At 28.6% G+C, this 19,314-nt stretch overlaps 1 protein-coding gene across 1 annotated transcript in view; it reads left to right on the top strand.

Moving 5' to 3' along the window:
- The window catches only part of LOC107451138 (A disintegrin and metalloproteinase with thrombospondin motifs adt-1), a 51,193-nt gene extending 32,669 nt beyond the window's left edge, over positions 1-18,524 (top strand). The window contains exons 5-13 of the mRNA XM_016067142.2: positions 25-209; positions 3,758-3,841; positions 3,930-4,054; positions 6,091-6,143; positions 7,724-7,829; positions 9,768-9,896; positions 12,275-12,443; positions 13,083-13,172; positions 17,071-18,524. Of these exons, the coding sequence (XP_015922628.1) occupies positions 25-209; positions 3,758-3,841; positions 3,930-4,054; positions 6,091-6,143; positions 7,724-7,829; positions 9,768-9,896; positions 12,275-12,443; positions 13,083-13,172; positions 17,071-17,217 (1,088 nt within the window). The 3' untranslated portion in view covers positions 17,218-18,524. The remainder of the gene's footprint in view (positions 1-24; positions 210-3,757; positions 3,842-3,929; positions 4,055-6,090; positions 6,144-7,723; positions 7,830-9,767; positions 9,897-12,274; positions 12,444-13,082; positions 13,173-17,070) is intronic.
- Positions 18,525-19,314: the final 790 nt, after the last annotated feature.

The following is a 19,314-nucleotide window of genomic DNA, read 5'->3' as shown; positions in this document are numbered from 1 at the left end:
TATATTTTAATTTCTTGTTTTTAGAAATACCACTTCATATAGGGGAGACAGATCTAAAGCTTCGAAGGGTTCGTCGTTCTGAGTCAGAAAAAAGAAAAGTAATCGAGACTGCTGTCTATGTTGATTTTCCTCTCTACCAAAAACTTAGCGTAAAGCGGAAACAACCAGTTGAAGAGATGCAAGATACAGTTTTGGCAATATTAAATGAGGTATAAAAATTCATTATCATGCAAATTTCATTATGCACCTGTGGCTCAGGGGATAGAGCACTCGCTGCCCAATATGGGGACCCAGGTTCGTATCCCAGCCATGATTGTTTGAGACGAATTCTGCTAGATCGCACTGACTACTGTGATGACGTAATATATCCTCAGATGTAGATAGATCAAAGGTTAAATTCCCCTTACGTGAGATCAGATGTTAAATTCCCATTACTTGATTAAAGGTGAGAGCTTTACGCGGTTTTTTTTCTTCCGCGTAACTCAAATGTGGGTTAGTTCCTGTGAAAAGTCATCTACGAAAGCTTGTTTGTCCCAATACTAGATCCAATAGTTTCCTTGTCTTGTTAGTTGGGTTCAAAATTACTGGACTACTATGTTAAACATTAATAGTCGCAAACGAAGAATCGGGTCTGCAGTTTAACACCGTTTAAAAAATAAAACAAAATATGTATTTGTAAATTTCTAATATTTTGAATGAAAAGTAGTAATTTTGAATTTGTAATCCATTTTTAGAATATAAAGAAAAAGCTTAAATCCATTCTTAGAATATTAAGAAAAGTTGTAATTTTAAATAAGTCACCCATTAGAAAATGAAAAAAGAAAATTGTAATTTTAAGTTTAATTGTATTTTTGTTCTTATAATTTAAATATTTTCTTGAAAAATTTAACTGTTATCGTATAGATAAGGATGGGCCTGAAACGAGATTTTTCTCTTTGTTTTTGACTCATCATTTCTAGCCATTTTAGAATTTTTAAATATAATACTTATTAACTGTGTTGGTAGTGTTTTTCTTAACTACTGATATTAATATAAATGGGTAATTCTTACTGAAAAGGTATAAATTGACTAAAAAATTTTCTTAAATTAAAGTAATTAAAAAAGTGATAAAAACTACATAAATGCCTTTATTTATTTTTGCTATATGTCCTAATAATAATGGTCAAGTTTTATTTTTTATTTTTTATAAGATTTAAAATATTTTAAATTCTGCCTTGTCCACGGAGGAGATGTAATAGTCAACGGAGGAGACATTTTATGTTATAAAATATAAAATGTCAATGAAGACAACTTCATTAATTATTGGGTACAACTGATATGAGTTTAACATTAATAAGTAAATAATAAAATATTTCATTATTAGAGATAGAGCTACTTCCGATTAATCACGCTGCTATGAAAGGAAACATCCATTTTTAACCTAGTTGTACAATTTCGTAAGTAACTCTTACTGAATATTAATAAATTAAAATGTAAAGACTATTGAAATAAAAATTCAGACTCCACATGAAAGTTGAGTGTTGAGGGTACTCTTTTATGAACATTTTATGCAAGTTAAACATACTATCATCCAAATAGCATTTTTGTTTTTTCTTCTTGTTATTGTTTCTTTTTTCCCTGGGCGCAAACGGCTTTTTCTATCAATTTCTAGAAATTTAAGTACATTTAATCACGATTTTCCTGTTAAATCTTTTTCTGATAGAGATTTTAAAGTTTCTTGCTCTTTTTTTTTTTCTTTTTACTTTCTTCAAACAATATAGAGTTTTCTTTTAATTTCTGTCTAGCTTGTTTTTTCTTGTTCCCTTCTCTTTTGCATTTGAACATTTGATTGCTTTCTTTTTTTACATTTTGGTTTTGCCATTTTTTTCCGAAAATTTGAAGAGAAAAAAAATGTTAAACAACACAGAAATTATTTAGAAAAATTGCCAATATTTACTTCTCCGATAAGAAAAAGTTAAACTTAGTTGAAAATTCTTCAAAAATACAAACAAATTAACACATTTGTTCCATTTAAAAAAATATCAATTAAAAGAAAATAGTTGTTCAATTATTAAAATTGTATTATGGTTATCTAACACATTGTCTCTGCCACTGACTGTGTCTTCTCCTCCGTGGACTTGTTATGTCCACGGAGGAGTCAAAAAATAGTTCTTGAATTTTTCTGATGTTTAATTTTAAAGTTACAAAAATGGGGCAGTTCTTTTTATTAAATATACTATTTTTGCAATCCAAAATTCATCTATCAAAAATAAAATAATTTTCTCTTACCTTTTTTATGATGTCCACGGAGTATACGGTGAGAACTTTACCAAACCCAAGTTGAACACAACAATCCAAAACTGACACCAAAGAAAACAAAAACAACTGATAGTTAACATTATAAAATGGAATGGTTACCTTTCCCAGCAGCTGTCTTATAGGGATTTAGCATATGATGCCCTTTATTGTATATTTACGGAACTATATTAATTGTCCATGGACTTCATTTTTGATGGACATAGTTTACTAGTCATTTATTTTATAAAAATAAATTTTTTTTAAAAAAATATTAAATAAAAAGTTACTATAAACATTTAGCTAGGTAAAACTTCAAAAATCATTAAAATGACATTTAAATTGTTTAACAGCCATTAAAAATTATTTTGTGTCACAGACGTACGGACATCCACGGAGGGGATTTTGAAGTCATGTTTATTAAAAAATAAGAATGAAATATTAAATACATTTAGCAGAAATGCATATGATTTGTTAGTTAGAACTTTACGAAAAATGATAAAGAAAAATATTAAGAAATCTGCTGTATTTCCTAATATTTATTACTAAGGGACTTAAAAAATCACCTTTTTGTGAGAATGACCCAAATACAAAATGATTCACTTTTGTATATGTAACAATGCCAGTAGTTACGTTCCTTCTAGTTTCCTTCCACAATCAAATTAACATTGATGATTTTAATGCCACTCTGATTTACCGAGACTACTAAATTGTCGGACTACTATATTGATCTGTGCTAAGGTCTTCTCTCCTCTAGGAGGTTTTGTTGGCTGGCCAGCATTAATAGCCCAACGACCTACATGTGAAGTTGAGCACTTTACGAAAGAACAGTTTATAGAAGTCCGATACCTCACAACTCTTATTAGTCTCTTCGCAGACTTATCAAAGTGGTAGTCCACTTGCGCATTGTGATTCTTGACTTCTACCTCTTCGAGTGATCTACTGGATCGAGTGATCAAGTCTTACGATCACAGTGGAACATAAACGAACTACAATGGTTTTCCTTATTTTATGCCGCAAAAAATTTATTACGTGTTATAGTTTGAAAACATGCATGGTATTCCGTAATCACTCCTCTTAATATATGTTTTTAGAATCCTTCACAATTCCTTTAGAAAAATACACTTATTAGAAACCGCCAATCAGCATCTATCAAAATCTGATGAATCACTATAAGAGAAGACGAAACAAAGTCTGTTTGATTGCCGTTGAGAAATAGACAAAGGAAGAAAGAATATTAAAATAAAAAATAAAAAACTTTAAGTTGAACCCAGCAAACAGACTAGTTTTTTTTCCCTCATCTTTAATTCCGCTTTCGATCTCCATTAATTCGATTCATCAGATCCTCGCTTAAATATAAATTTGCCCTCCCTAATGTATATGCTTTTTGGATTCCATTTTTAAAAAAAGAATTATAATGCAATATGTATGTGTTTCGAATATTTTTAATTCATTTATGTTAATATCTATTTACATCTTACAGGTGCAGTTGATCTATAACTATCAGTCCTTAAAAACGAAATTTAAAATAGCTGTTGTGAAGCTTGAGATATTGTCTGAAGGAAAAGTAATTTTTTTAAAAATTTATTTCACCAGTTTTTCTCAATTGTTAAAAAAAAGAGTTTTACTTTATGAAATTTTTAACTTTTATTCAGGAAGCACCTGATGCTGCAGATGGTGATATTGATGAGTATTTAGATAATTTTTGTTTGTGGCAATCCACAAAAAATCCAGCTATCAACTCAGATGCTCATTGGGATCACGCTCTGATGTTGACAGGGTTAGTATTTATTTTTGTCTCTTTTAACTATCGACCCGTTTTTATTTTTAAAATTCATCAGAATTTAAGCAATTTTTCGACTTTGATTCATTATCCACTTTTTCTGCATCATATAAAAATTGCAATATATTCAAAATTAAAATTTTTTTAATTCTCAAACAATCAATTCGGGTATTTCTGTCCGAGTGAAATCATACTGAGCGCAATCATTATTACTGATGGTTATACCAGTGACAGAAAAACTTGGGATTCAAACTGCATTAAAAAAAGATACTCCACAACTTAAAATGAGAAAAAAACATACAAGCTCACACCAACTTTATAATATTATTAACAATAATATGTTCTTATATACCAAACTAAAAATTATTAAACGCGTTCTGATCAAAATATTGACCAGTTAAGAAAACAGTACTACTTTATTTTATTTTATTTATTTATTTTCTTTTATTTCCAATGAGCTGCACAATCGGTCTTGCCGATGAGCAGACCTAGTGTGTTCTCCAGAGGTGGTATCCACTCTTTCAGGACCACCACAATGGGAGAGATAACGTTGGTCATGTTAATTTGGACGTCTAGTTTCTGCCACACTAGATGGCAGCACCTAGTACTTAGTGAAATAAAAAGGTCGTGAGTATATGCCCCAAAAAGAATCGAAAATATACAATTAATGCTTGTATATTGTAAAATAAGCTTGTATTGCTTTGTATACTACGTATATATTGAATTGTTGTAAATGACGCTTGTGTTGTTCGTTAATGAACACTCGAACTCTCGACTTCGGAGGACAAAAATCCTCCATCCGTTCGACTTTTCTCAATTCAATACTTTATGTTCTCTAAAAATCGTTGGTCATCTTGCGTCTGATGATCATATGCTTGAGAGGTCCAGACCTAGTGCCCCTAAACAGCAGAATTTTACTTAGAATTTATTTTTCTCTGGTGTTTTTTTTTTCAACTTATGAGTTTACGAAAATTGAAATTCTTATCAACTTTACATCATAATTCTCTTATGTTATGAATCATTCATAAGCTTTTTGTACATTAATAACATGTACATTTGGTACAAGATTATTACCAAGGAAGGAGCATACAGTTCTAAGTCCATACAGTCCGAAGATTTCTAAATCAGGCCTTGGGTCTCTCGTAAGAATCTCACTGTTTATAAGAGTGTTTAAAAGAATATTATCAGTTCTTATCGAGTGATGGTTATATTATCAAGTAGTTTTAGGTGACATAGTTTTCGCTTGAATTGATCAGTCAATGCTTGTGAGTGCAAGATATTTAATGCTTGTCAAGGATTTCATTTCCCAAATATTATTCCGTTTGTACACTTTTATTCAACCAGAAGAGTGTTCAAGTCCATCTTACCCTCAGTAGTGTACAAAGTATTAAATTATAGTCTTACGTCATACAACGTATAAACACTCTTTTTATTAAATTTTATACATTGGCGTATTTTAAATAATTGAATTTTTTATACTGAATTACAGAAATAAAAACTAATATAGGTGAAAAAAGTAATTTTTTTTATGTGAGAAAAAATTAGACATCAAACTAAACATTTCCTAAGTGACCAAAAATAAATAAATAGGAATAAATAAAGGAATGTTTAAATCTATTTTACATATACCTTGCACAAGAATAAAGTTTCGTGTAGACATACTATTTGAATATAGGTAAAAAAAAAATTTTGTTCTGTTTTTTAAAAAAAAGGTCTTTTAATGAAATAAAATAATTGCAAATACCCTGCCGGTCTAACTGCGATGCTTTGAGGGTTTAAAAATACTTTCACTACTTTTAGAGAGGAGGTACTAAAAGTTCTATAGCAGGTAAAACCATTTTATTTTCAATTGAAAGTTTGGGTAACTTTTGAGATATATTTACTGTGTATTGAGTTTGTAAAAGTTTAATAAGAGTAAAAATTTAAAAATAATTTAAATGGGTGGTAGCATGTTTAATTCATATGCCTACTGCTTTGAAGAATCGGATATTTTTTTTAAAATTTTTTATTCTTATATGTTTATTTTCTTATAGGCATGATCTTCACAAAGTTGTAGAAGGAAACGAGAAAAATAAAAAAGTTTTAGGTATGATTGACTACAAAAGATACCTCTTTATAAGAATGCATAGTACTTTTTCCGTGATTATTAAAATGTATTTTAAGTTATACTTTTAGTAATATTTCTAGCACTTAAATAGAAGAACATATGCTGATATAACATGTTTAAAAGCTGGAAACAAATTAAACATTGAGAGTTACTAAACTTTACAAACTGAAAGTTAATATCTTTCTGAAATAAAACCTTTTCCATAATGATGTTAAAAATAAAGAATTTGAAAAAAAATTCCCTTTAGAACAATACTTAATTTTTGTCATTTGCAAATAACGGCCTTCGCGCGAGGTTGAACAACTTTTTTTTAAATAATTTTTGCTGTCCAGCAAATATGAGAAAATATTATCCTGAAAGTTGAAACTCATTTAAGTAAAAAAAGATACGTTTTATGCTTTGATGCACACATTGATGAAAAAAAGTTTTCACCAATTTTAAATGATGTTTTTTCAAATAAGGAACTTTATTCTTTCAAATATTATAATTCTGGTAAAGTTTGCGTCATATAAATAAATGTCTTTTTGTTTTACGTATGGATTTTTTTATTATAATTTTTTTTTATTTTTTAAATATCAATTTTTCTTTTTTTAATAATTTTATCTAGTTTTTTTTCCATAAAAAAACAATAATGATAAAAAAATTACTATATCCACCAAAAATTAGATAAATACTAATTCAACTCTAAGAGTTTGATGCTCTTAGAGTATGCATGAAAGCTCTTAGAGTTTTCATACATACTTAATAGGGAGGTCTTACTCTATCAGCCATATGGCATTATTTTTTTCTTTTTATTTTACAACTTTTACTAACTAGATTAAATTAAGAATCATAATATTGTTAAAATAAATATTGACGGTCTTTACGTTAGTAGAATTTTCGTCAAAAAGGAATTTTAAAAAATATAAAAACACATTAGAAGTCTCAAATTAATATATAAGCTAAGAAAAAGAGAGCTGTCGAAACTAAGGATTAAAACAGGATTGAAAGCATTAATACCTGCTTTAAACGTAGAGATTTTCTAATAGCTAATAGTCATTCTTTAACTTCTTTCTGTTTCCTCCTGCAATCTAAACAAATTTTAATGATTTCAGTCCCGCTTTCCTCAGTAGTGTATATAGTGATTCGCTATAGTTCGATAACGCTTAAGTTTTTATCTAACTTAAATATTGATTTGCTACTCCTAATCTTTCCATGTTTTTTAATTAATTTTTAAAAAAGCTTTTGAAAATAACAAAAGCAATCATTACGGAAACTCCAATATATGTATTTATTTATTAATTATGTCTTTCAAGAAATAATTGAACAAAATACGCCTTTTTGATAATTATTGCTGTATCTTACTTAAATAATTATTATCAATAAAGTAGTTCCCCAAAACATAATATTTATACTTTTTCTTATTAAAAAAAAAGGTTCAATTTAAAGCAGCTTTTTATCTCATCAAAAGTTCTAAAAATAATTCATAAAGTAAAATGTAGAAAATATTATTTAGGAAGTTCCATTACATAATAATTTATATAAAAATAATAATGCTCATTTGTTTTTCTTCAAAATAGGCTTAGCTTGGGTGAATGGTATGTGTCGTCCTAAGCACAGCTGTACTTTAAATGAAGGTTCGAGTTTTGAAGCTGCTTTTGTTATAGCCCATGAAATGGGACACAGGTTTGTAGTCATTTGAATTTATTTCCATTCATAAATAAAGAAATTAATGTAACATTTCTTTGTCATTAGCTGTTAACAATAACGTATACTTTTCAATCTAAGGTTAATCTACGTATCAGTTTAATTTCTTCCAGATCAAACTACGCCGCTTCGATTTTAATTTAAGATTTAAGAATTAATAAAAAAAACCGAATAAGGGGGAGTTATTACGTGTGTATTAAGTTTCTGATTTTTTTTCCACGTAAAAACTGTTAGAAAAAGTTTAAATTAAATAAAATTTTAATTTTTTTAAAGCAACGAAGCTAGATTAAATTAAAAAAAAAAACAAGAAAGTTCTTTGAACAAAAATTGTTCCATTTTACCACATTTTTATTATGTCGATGAGGTTGGAAATTTGCAATCAAATTTTCATTCGCTTTCCGATTAGTTTGAGTACTAAAATCTGTACTGGAGTGATATGTCTCTTTATGATGCGAGTTTAATCAGTTTTTTGATATCTACAAAACAAAATAAATGTTATTTTTTCTCTACAAGTTATTTATCATCCATTAAAATTTCATTCACTTTCTGACTAACTAGTGTGTTCAAATATCCCCTATATGTGCTACATGCAGTACAAGCTGCAGACTGCTGCCCGGCTGCATGTTGCAAGCAAAAACTATCGCTATGGTATCGCCAAAGTCAGTTTGACTTCAGTTCAAATTTTGACCGATTTATTCAAATTTCATACTGAACACTGATGAAAATATGAGAGCCAATCGTTTTCTCAGTGTTGCTTGCTAAATGTATCGCAATTTATTGCCGATCGAAATTTTGACCACCTTACAACAGGCAACTGTATGCTATTTTGCTTCCTGTCAAAAACTGTTGATTGCAGAATTGTATTGGCATAATTTTGTCACATAGAGAATATCAATAACTGCACCCGTTATATCTCAAGTTGTGATTGGGCGGCGGCATTGTATTTTACAGTAAAGTAGAGTAAATGTGCATCATCAGCTTATTTCGAGAATTAAATGAAAAATGATAAAAAGCATATTTAGAATTTTGTCTCCCCTTATCTCCACCCCATCGACAGTTGAGTTCTGTCGGAAGAAGAAGGAGCTCTTAATGTGTTATTACGTTAAAGTAGGAAACACATGTTAAGTACCTTTGGAAACATTCTAGGTATAGAACGTGTTATACCAGGCGTGTTATATCATTAATTTATTCTGCCATAAACCTATAAACAAGGCAGCAACATGTCATAGAAACGGCAGTACGATGTTTTTATATAAAACTAATTGTCTCGATTTGACTAATATTTCTTTAACCTGTTTTTCCAATGTAAGGTAGGTACATTAAGTATCAGTTTGAAAACAACCAAATTTCTTTGTTAAAGAACATGTTATGGCAGACGATAAGTGTAGAACATCAATTTATGCTGCAGTAAACCCTTAAATGGATGCCTGCAAGCGACGTCACGTTTGGGTTAATCCTCGCATTTGCTTATGCCGCGATTCAACAGCCATTCAAGTTCGACGCATACACGTGACGTTGCTTGCAGGTATCCAATTAAATCTGATCCAAAAATTGATTCACGGTTATAATAAACCAAGCCTTAATAGCTGCCACGTTTACACGCCAGGCGCGTGATTAGATCCAACCATGTGATTTCAGCAGTGAGGCAACTTTCAAATGAAAAATATGCTTTGAAAACGGTCTCATTGTGTTTCGACATAAAGATGATTTCCTTAAATCAATTAACATTAACTTAACATGTTACTACACTAATTTCTTTGTTGGATGATGTGATGGAATTACAATATCCCTCGATCTATTCATGCTATTTGGGTGCGGTGAAGGTTGATACTAGATCTTGCCCCAAAACTTGATATTGAAGAGAAATGCTTGATTAAATTTTGAAATTATTTATTTATTTATTTATTGCAAAAACAGTCTAGGTATGATGCATGACGGAAGAGGGAATGATTGCAATCCCAGCACCTATCTCATGTCCGAGAAGACTGGACCTGGGAGAATAACATGGTCCAGTTGCAGTAACGACTATCTTGACAGATTTTTCCAGTAAGTCATCATTAGACATATTTCATTACAAGTTTGAACAAAGATTAGAAACATAGTAAAATGAACTTTAAAAATATAATGGTAGGCAAAATTACAATAATTGCGACCGACTCTACCATTCACAACACCTTAGAAAAAAAATTTGCATGCTTTAAATTTATGTTTTTATTTTAATTTTGATGTAGAAGTAAGTTTTTATTAACATATTTTGGGAAGTCATAAAAATAAATCCCAAAATATAAGCATTAGCAAGTATATTTTAATTTTATTTTATGGTAGCGGAGGGACTGCTCTAATATACTTTTTTAACTTTTTAAATATTATAGTAATATCATTTTGTCAAATAAACTAAATACTTTTTCATGTATGGACGACACAAAATAAAAATATTTTTTTAATGATTGATTTTATTTTCATTTTTATTACGCTCTTTTCAATTAAAAAAATTATGAAATTTTATAAAATCTAATCAAATATAAGCCTCTTCCAATTATAGAGTACTTTTTTAAAATTAAGCAGACACATGAAATATTTTTTTAAGTTATCTTACTAGTAACTGTATAATAAATGACGAACAAAGAATTTAAACCATCATACATTAAACCAATTCAATGCTAAATTTAATCTTACAAAAGAAAGAACGAAAGAAACGGTATTTATCTTATCTAAACGTATAGTATCTAACTCGTTATAAGATTTAAAAAGTTATAAATCTTAAATAAATTAAATAAATTGAAAAAGCGTAGGTAGAAAAGTGCGCTTCGAGATTTGAAGTATTTCTAAATGAGAATTTTATTAGGCGAATGAGAATTTTATTATTTTCGACACTTACTTGAGGGACAAGAACTCATAAGTAATAAAATATGCTAACTTGCCCTTGAGATAATCATAAAAAAATAGACACCTTGAAGAGCAGGTGCAGGTGTAAGTCAGACTTTTTACTGTTTTTATTTCCCTACGAACAATTTCAATACTTTTGTTTTTAATATTTAAAATGCATTAAAGTGATTACAGTTTTAACATTGCGTCTTTAGTTGAAGAGATACTTTAGTTTTAAAAACTGAAATATATAATATAGACCAGAGTTTAAAATGTTTAGGTAGCTTTTTTTAATAAAACGCATTAAATTAATTTTTTTTTTAATAATAATTTTTATCAGTTCAACACAAATTGCTCTTACTGTTGCGGCTTATTTAAACTTATTTATTTATGCATATCATGTTGCATATGTTTTATTTATTTTTAATATTTAGGAAAAAACAAATTTAAATGGACTTATTTTATAGAAAATCACAAAAAATATTTAGGATTTTAAGAACTGCTAAAGCTAACAGAATTATAATTCTTTTAATAAGTGGCAACGCTATTCTTAAGAGCATTATAATTATGTTTATTTTTTAAATTTTTTTTAAGAAACTACTGTCAATGTTAATTCTATGGTCAGCTTCCAAGTACTTTTCCAAATTATGTAGTTAAGTACCGGTTGATTATAGAAAAAAAAATGTCAAGTGTCCTTCTGGAAAGAATAACGTTTAATGAGAGGAATAAAATTTTGTACATAGGTGTTATTGATCTATACGCTCAAGAATGAAGTTAAAAACGATTGTGTCGCACTCACGGTTGTAGTTACAGTAACAAAATTTTCAATCGCAACACACACTTTTTAGATAGGAGCGTAATCTTTGCAGTAAAAAAAAAATAAAAACAAAAATTAGAGTTAGAACAATATTTTTAGTACAAAAAACTGTGACGCTAAGTGTAGCCGTTTTTCGTAACACCAACGAGAAGATAAAAAGAGATAAAGATGGAAATCACAGAAAACACAGAGGAAGTTACAAAGAAAGCATTTTATGTTTTACAAATCGTCAACATGTCCGTAATTTTTGTTCTGTTTTCAAAGGTTTTTATCACATTATCACATATTCTCATTAGGGGTCACGATAAATGGCGACGCTTGGCAAAGAACTATTGCTGCAATTACTTGTGCAAAAAATATCCTTCTGACTCATTTTTTAGTTTTTTACTGTAAGGAATACGCTTGGATCAATATAAATGTGTGTTGTCATTTCAAAACCTCGAAAGTTTGTACCGATAACCGTGAGAGCAGCACAATCGTTGTTCCATTATGCACAAAATTCAATTCTATTCTCTGAAAAGTTATAACTCTAAAAGGTTTCTTTGACGACAAAGTTATTTTATAATCACCTCTGTAACTCACTTCTAGAAAAACTTTTAATAATGGAAAATCCGAATATCGCAGAAACGTTATTCAAATTTCGGATATGTATCCAATATTTTTCTCAATGTTTTTAATTTTAAAAATTTATTTAATGGATACTATTTTTAATTATTATTTTTTTTAAATCTTTTTCTTTTAGAAAAGGTTATGGAGCATGTTTAGACGATGACAATGATCAAACTTTGAAGTCTGCTAGTTACAAATTTGGTGAACAGCTACCAGGACAACGATTCGATTTAGAAGAACAGTGTAAATTATCTTTAGGGAATGAGTTTAAACCACATGTGGTGCCTAAGCTTCCCTTCAATGTGAGTATTCATTACTTATTTATGAAAGAGGTAGAAAAAAAAAGGCATACATACCTCAATAAGAACCATTTTTTCCCACATACTTAGAGAATAGACCGATTTTAATTTGGATTCTAGATAGACTAGTTGCAAAACATTTTCTATCTTTTCGATTAAAGAAAAAAGTTCTGCCTTTCTACAAAAAGTTCTTTCTAAGGGAAAAGTTCTATCTTAAAAGTTAACTTTTCGATTAAAGTTTATGAATTAATCTTGGCTGAGTAAAAATTATATAAGTAGAAAGAGTATGTGTTACTAATGCAAGACAGCTATTAGTTGAAACAGTTCAAACACACGTACCAAATTATTAGCTTGTTCTAAGAAGAAAAGCAAAGAATCAGAAAATATAAACAACCTTTTTTTAGATTTTTCCTATATGGACCTTTAGTGCAATTTGTTCAAATTTATAGAATTAAACTTGGGTTTTGCAATTGAATATTAATAATTGTTCAGTGTTAGTTTAGTAATTTTAATTGAGGACAAGTTGAATTGTGACTCAAATTTAATATGCCTTAGGCAATTTATTAAATTGTTCTAAAATTCAACAAGAAATATAAATATAAGCAAATATTTTTTTTTTACTTCAATCTAAAAAATTTTCAGGATGTTTGTCGAGAATTATGGTGCGTTTCTGGTCTCTGGGCCTCAGTTGCACATCCAGCTTTAGAAGGCAGCTCTTGCGCAAATGGAAAAGTAAGCATTTTTCATTGTTTTACCTAAAATATTTAGTTTCAGTCTTTTTTACCTTTCGTTTATTATTTATTGAGAAAATGGGTGTTGTTCTAGGTTTTTCTTGTCCGCACACTTTTCGAATAGTTTTATTATTTTTTTTTTTTGACTAGATCAAGTTCAACATCATTATCACAAATAAAAGATTGAAAGAGTCATAAAAAATTAGGTTAAAATAAGCATTAATAAAAATGCAGCCAAATAAGATCAAATGAAAAAAAAAAAGAAAAAACAGACGATAATTTTTGGAGTTTAAATTAAGTTTCTAAATTCATAATTTAAATAAGTTTTTAAATTCGTTTGCGTTTTTAATGTTTTTGCATAAAATTTAAAGATTTTTTATGCTCTTTTAATAATTATTTTAGTCTAATTACTGATTTGGGGGGATTAAATTTTGTAATGAAGAAACGTTTATAGAAACTCATGACTTGAAATGTTGTCTACCCAGGAAAAAAAATGACTAATGGGCAACCGAATAATGAGATCTATTATGTGATTAATTGTTATTAGTATTATTTTGTATTTATAGCTAAAGTAATACGAACACCATTTATATTACATTTATTCAAAAGCGCATTACTACATAATGAAATACAATAAGCAAAAATTTAGTGAAAAAAAATGAAAGTTAAAAAGTAAAATTATGAATAGAAAGGATATTAGAATAGTTTATAATTTTTTTAAATTTATTTTCCTAGGGAAATATCAGAAACTAAATAAATGAAAACTAATCATAAGAAAAAAGCCTTTATCTTTAATTTCAATATCTCATATAAATCTGTTTAATATCTAGTAATTAACTAAAAGAGGTAGTAATTAACTAATGTCATGCCGCAATTTTTATGTTTTTATAACTCTGTCATTAGAATAATTAGAGGCAGTCTTCTAAATTCTTCGCTTTTCATAGATATTTTAGTTAATTTTTTTTTTTCAAACGAAAAGCGCAGAGCCGTAGTGGCTCAAGGAATAGAGCGTTCACCTCTCAATGAGGTGACCCAGGTTTGAATCCCAACGGTAGCTGGTTAATACAAATTCTGCTCCCGGCTCATACCCGCCACAGTGCTGACGTTTAATATCCTCAGTGGAAGAGGGATCATGGGTTAGAGTTCCACAAGAAGGGAAGGCTAATTTGCTCCATTGCTTGATCCAGGAGTTCCCCTGTCTTCTTGGTGGTACTCAAAATTACAAGGCTACAGAGTTAAACATTGATAGTCGTAAACTCAGAGGCTGTTCAACACTGGTTATAAAACAAAACAAAAGCGAAAATTTAAAAAATGGAAGTAAAAAATTTAATTCAGTTGGACATTTTTATGTTAAACATTAAATTTGTTTCATTTTTTAAATTAAAACGATACAACAATAAGCCTTTCTTTATATTTAATCAGATCTACATACATGTATTTTTAAAAAATTATAATTTTTTTTTCGTGTGTTTAAAAAGTCTTTCAATTGCTCCGTTTAACCAGTGGAATCCTATTTATTCAATTGCATTTACTAGTAACTGTTAAGTAATGATGCGGAAATGAAATAAGAACTATAATTTTTTAATTATAATAATTTTTAAATAAATAATAAGCATAGCAATGTCAAAAATTGAATTTAACATGACATGGTGACTGAACAAGCTGCGATTTAATAATCTTTTCAGGACCGCACTGTGGAACAAAAATCATTTTTCGAGGTCAAAAAAAAAAAAAAAAAAAAANAAAAAAAAAAAAAAAAAAAAAAAAAAAAAAAAAAAATGAAGTTATAAGAAAAAAAAATCTCAATATGGTCTTTTGTACTAAAATGTCCAAGGAATATGACGGTGTACTTTTTTGTTCTTTTTTTTTTTGGTTTATTAATGGAAATAGCAATTAAATGGAAACTAAGTCGAAATAAAAAATATTAAATTTTCAGTTAAATTTTTATTAATACAATAAATCCTTATACTAAATAAAAATATTAAAACTATGCATGATTTATACATAAATGTATTTCTAAGATATATATGAATTCATTATTTTATATAAATACTATTAAAACCAGAGCCATTTCCCTATTTCTGCCCTGTACAATGAAATTGTAATTTTAGGGTGCTCTATAAAAAAAGCCTTACGTTGCCGAGGTAAAAAAAAAATGTGTACATTAGTTCGGTATCTATACTCAAGAACTAAAAAAAAATTAGCTGCGAATATTTGCGAATTTGGCTGATATATCGATTTTTATAGTTCGTATCATTTTCATAATAATGATAAAATGAATGAAAAAATTATAAAAATAAACTTGAGATTATTATTTTTGTTATAACATTTTCAAAATTTTTTATATCTAGCAAAATAGATTCATTATTTTTTTTTAATTCGATAATCGAATTTGTAATTAACAATCTTAAATATTTTGATTATTTATTTAGTTTAAATTTGTTTTGATAAATATTTGCGATTTTACATCCATTACTTTATTTATTAAAATTATTAACCACAAATATTTGTAATCAAAGATCTCAAAAACTACTAGTAAATAATTTTTATTTATTTATTTAAAATTTTTTCAATAATAATCCGCCATTTTGTTTTTTTGAAATTTTGACTTCATATTTGAAATCAGCGACCCAAATAACCTATAGATGAACAATTTTTAGAACATTGAAATTAATTTTCTAATTTTGGCCGCATTTTTCTGATTTTGCCCCACTGTGGACCGGCGAAAGAAGAAAGCAGTTCTTATTTTCTGGGAGCCTGCACGTTCCCAGAATATAAGCACGCATTTGACCGGGCGATTTTTCCCTTTAAGCCTAATTTCATTTAAAAAATCATTAATTAATACTGCAATTAAATATGTTCTAATTAGCTATCTGATTTATCCATCAATTAAGAAATCTCGCTCCCACTTAAATATTTCACTCTTTTCGTCATGGTGAATGAAATGAAACTGGACCAAAAGATGCAAAACACGATCTACCAAACCTCAATCTACAAATGTCAAAATTCCATCCCTTCCGGCAGAACATTTACAAAAACCCAGAACGTAATACTTCATGTGCCCAATCCTTTCAATAGAGACGAACACGATAGTAATTGTTTACATCATCAAATAAATAATAATAATAACTCGGAACCGACAGTGCACATTAAAGGACAGCTCTCCGTGAGACATTATGTAAAAAAATAGCCACCTTGTGTCATTTAAAAATTTAAATGAAACGTGTTCGTGCGATCATAGGCCGCTGGACTCGTAAAGCCTTTTGCTCGTCTGACATTTATACCATGGGATGTGGTAAGAATCGCGTGATTACCTAAATGTGATGATGGTTCTGAACGGGTTAAAAAGTATGAAGCTAAAAAAATGCATATTGAAATAATTTCTATTTAATCATTTAAAAAATTTTCATATTAATTATGAATTCTTATACATTTTAACCAATTAATGATGAAATATTTAATTAAATATCACCATTTATTAAAATAAAAATGTTAAAGGGGTATAATTATTTTAAAATACAGAATTATTTTAACTGCTGAATCGATAGCAGAAATGAAATTATTCTTTAGAACTTTGTTAATTGTAATAATAAACGCTACAATTGTGTTAATCTGTCTCTTTCAGCATTGCATTCAAGGAAAATGAGAAGAATTAACATCGTATTTATGAAAAAATTTTCAAATTAATTATGGATTCTTATACATTATTACCAATTAATGATCAAATATTTAATTAAAAATTACCATTTATTAAAACAAAAATGTTAAAGGGGTATAATTACTTTGAAATACAGAATTATATTAACTGCTGAATTGATAGCAGAAATGAAATTACGCTTTAGAACTTTGTTAATAATATTACTAAATGCTATACAATTGTGTTAATCTATCTCTTTCAGCAATGCATTCAAGGAAAATGCGTAGAATTAACATCGTCGTCGTCGCTCTCCTCTCCTTCAAATGCAGAAATCGTAGAAGACATGAAAGGAGCGGTAGCTGAATTTTTGGACAAATTAAAAACAGCGTTTCACCTTCTAGCCTCTTGAAATCAAAAACGCAACTTTATTTAGGAAAGAAATCTATAAGCAAATGAGCAGACTACAAATGAGTGAAATGGCTCATAAATAATAAACTGATAGAAAAGGATTTTACAAGAAAAAAAATGAGATTCTCGTCAACTGTGATAATAGCCGAAGAAAACAGCTGTTTCGGCGTAGAGAATACACGCTGAAATGAAGATTATTTTAGAGCAAAAACTTTTAGTTATTAACTTGAATATTTTTTAAACCATACTTTGTACAAAATGATTTTCTAGAGTTGCGGTTTCCAAATGGTGTTCCGCGGAACCCTGGGGTTCGGTGGAAGGGTCACAGGGGTTCCGAGAGATTAAATTTTTCAAACCAGTCAGAATTTTTGAAACTTGCAATTGTATTTATATGAAGAAAAAAAACCCCATAATTTCTTTGATAGTTTCGTTACTTTTATGAAATTATTTACCTGAAAGTATTTTTTATTTATTTTTTAACCATACGTTGTACAAAAGTATTTTCTAGCACAGCGGTTCCCAAATGTTACTCCGCGGAACCCTGGGGGTCTATGGAAGGGTCACATGGGTTCTGAGAAATTAAATTTTTCAATCCAGTCAAAATTATTGAAACCTGCAATTATATTTATATCAAAACAACATACCATAATTTCTTTGATAGTTTCGTTATTTTTATAAAATTAGTTACGTCAAAAACCAATTTTAAAAAAAATAATAAATGACAAAATTCATAAGAAATTGCATCAGTATTTCTCGTCGAATTTTTCAATTAAAAATAAACTCACCAAATTCAAGTGTAACGAATTATGGTTCTCTGATAACTATTCTTAATGTTTATGAGAATTCATTTTCGAAAACCGCAATTCAGTTTATTTTATTCATTTTCAGCTAACCCCCAAAACAAATTCAGATCTAGACTATTACATCTACAGGCCTGTGAATTCAACTGTCAGACATAAAAACTCTAAGAGCTTTATTGATAGAACGATTATTGAAAAAGTATTCATTCTTCTCATTAAATATTATCAAAATAATTGGCCGTCTTTCTTTGACCAATATGTTCACGGCTGCTAATCACTTTTATTTATATGTTTGAGGTTCCGCCAAAAGATGATCGATAATTTAGGGCTCCGTAGCCATAAGAAATTGGGAACCATACTGTTCTAACATTTATACACATTTCATGTGATTTGCGATTACAATTTGTGATTGCCGTATAATATCCAAATGAAATTAAATGAAATCAAGAGAGTTTATAAATTAAACCCTATATAATGACCAATAAATATGATTTTTTTACAACTTTAATGTGTCATCCATAGATGGTTAATTTCGTACAAATTATCAAGTTATATTATTATTATCTTTTTTTGTTGTTGTTGCTATACTGAAAACGTTTCACGCAGAATAACACCTAATAAAATCTTACATCTTCAGAATCCTTGTAAAGAAAAGAAGACTAGCAAAATATACTCATAAGAAATCGCAAGTTAGGAAGAAAAAAAAGTCGCTATCGAAAGCTGGCAAATTATTTTAAGAAAGGTACGGGTACAAAGTATCTAAACCTTTTCGATTGCTGAAGGAAGCAGGGGAAAGTTGCAAGACGATGCTACAATTTTCAATAAACCTGCCTGTTCAGCCATAAAACAGGATTTGGTGTTTTGTACAACCACCTTTCGCAATAGTGATTAGTCAGATTTTGATAGTGGGTCAGTTTTTTCTTTGTTTAAATATTTATTTACGACGGCCCATTATACATAGTTGTTATGACTAATTCTGCAAAAACATACTATGTTTTAGAGGCTATAATGTTAAATATATAGGTTACACAATACCATATAGATTCCTTAAAATCAGATTCGAAGTCGTGACTCAGATTTAAGCCTCTTCATTACCTTCTTATATTATTTTCGAAAAAATTTAAATAGATAATATAAAAAAAATTAGAAGTAATTGTAAAAGGTAAAATCTTCTTATAATTCCCTTTCAATCAAACTTTATTTTAATCACTTCATTACTATTATTATTTTAAATAACTAGAGGTTAACCCCTGAAAATATAAATATATATATATATATATATATATATATATATATAT

This window comes from Parasteatoda tepidariorum, chromosome 6 (assembly GCF_043381705.1).
Source record: "Parasteatoda tepidariorum isolate YZ-2023 chromosome 6, CAS_Ptep_4.0, whole genome shotgun sequence".
NCBI lineage: Eukaryota > Metazoa > Arthropoda > Arachnida > Araneae > Theridiidae > Parasteatoda > Parasteatoda tepidariorum.
The sequence above is the reverse complement of the archived record's forward strand: the minus strand, read 5'-3'. Positions and strand labels throughout refer to the sequence as shown.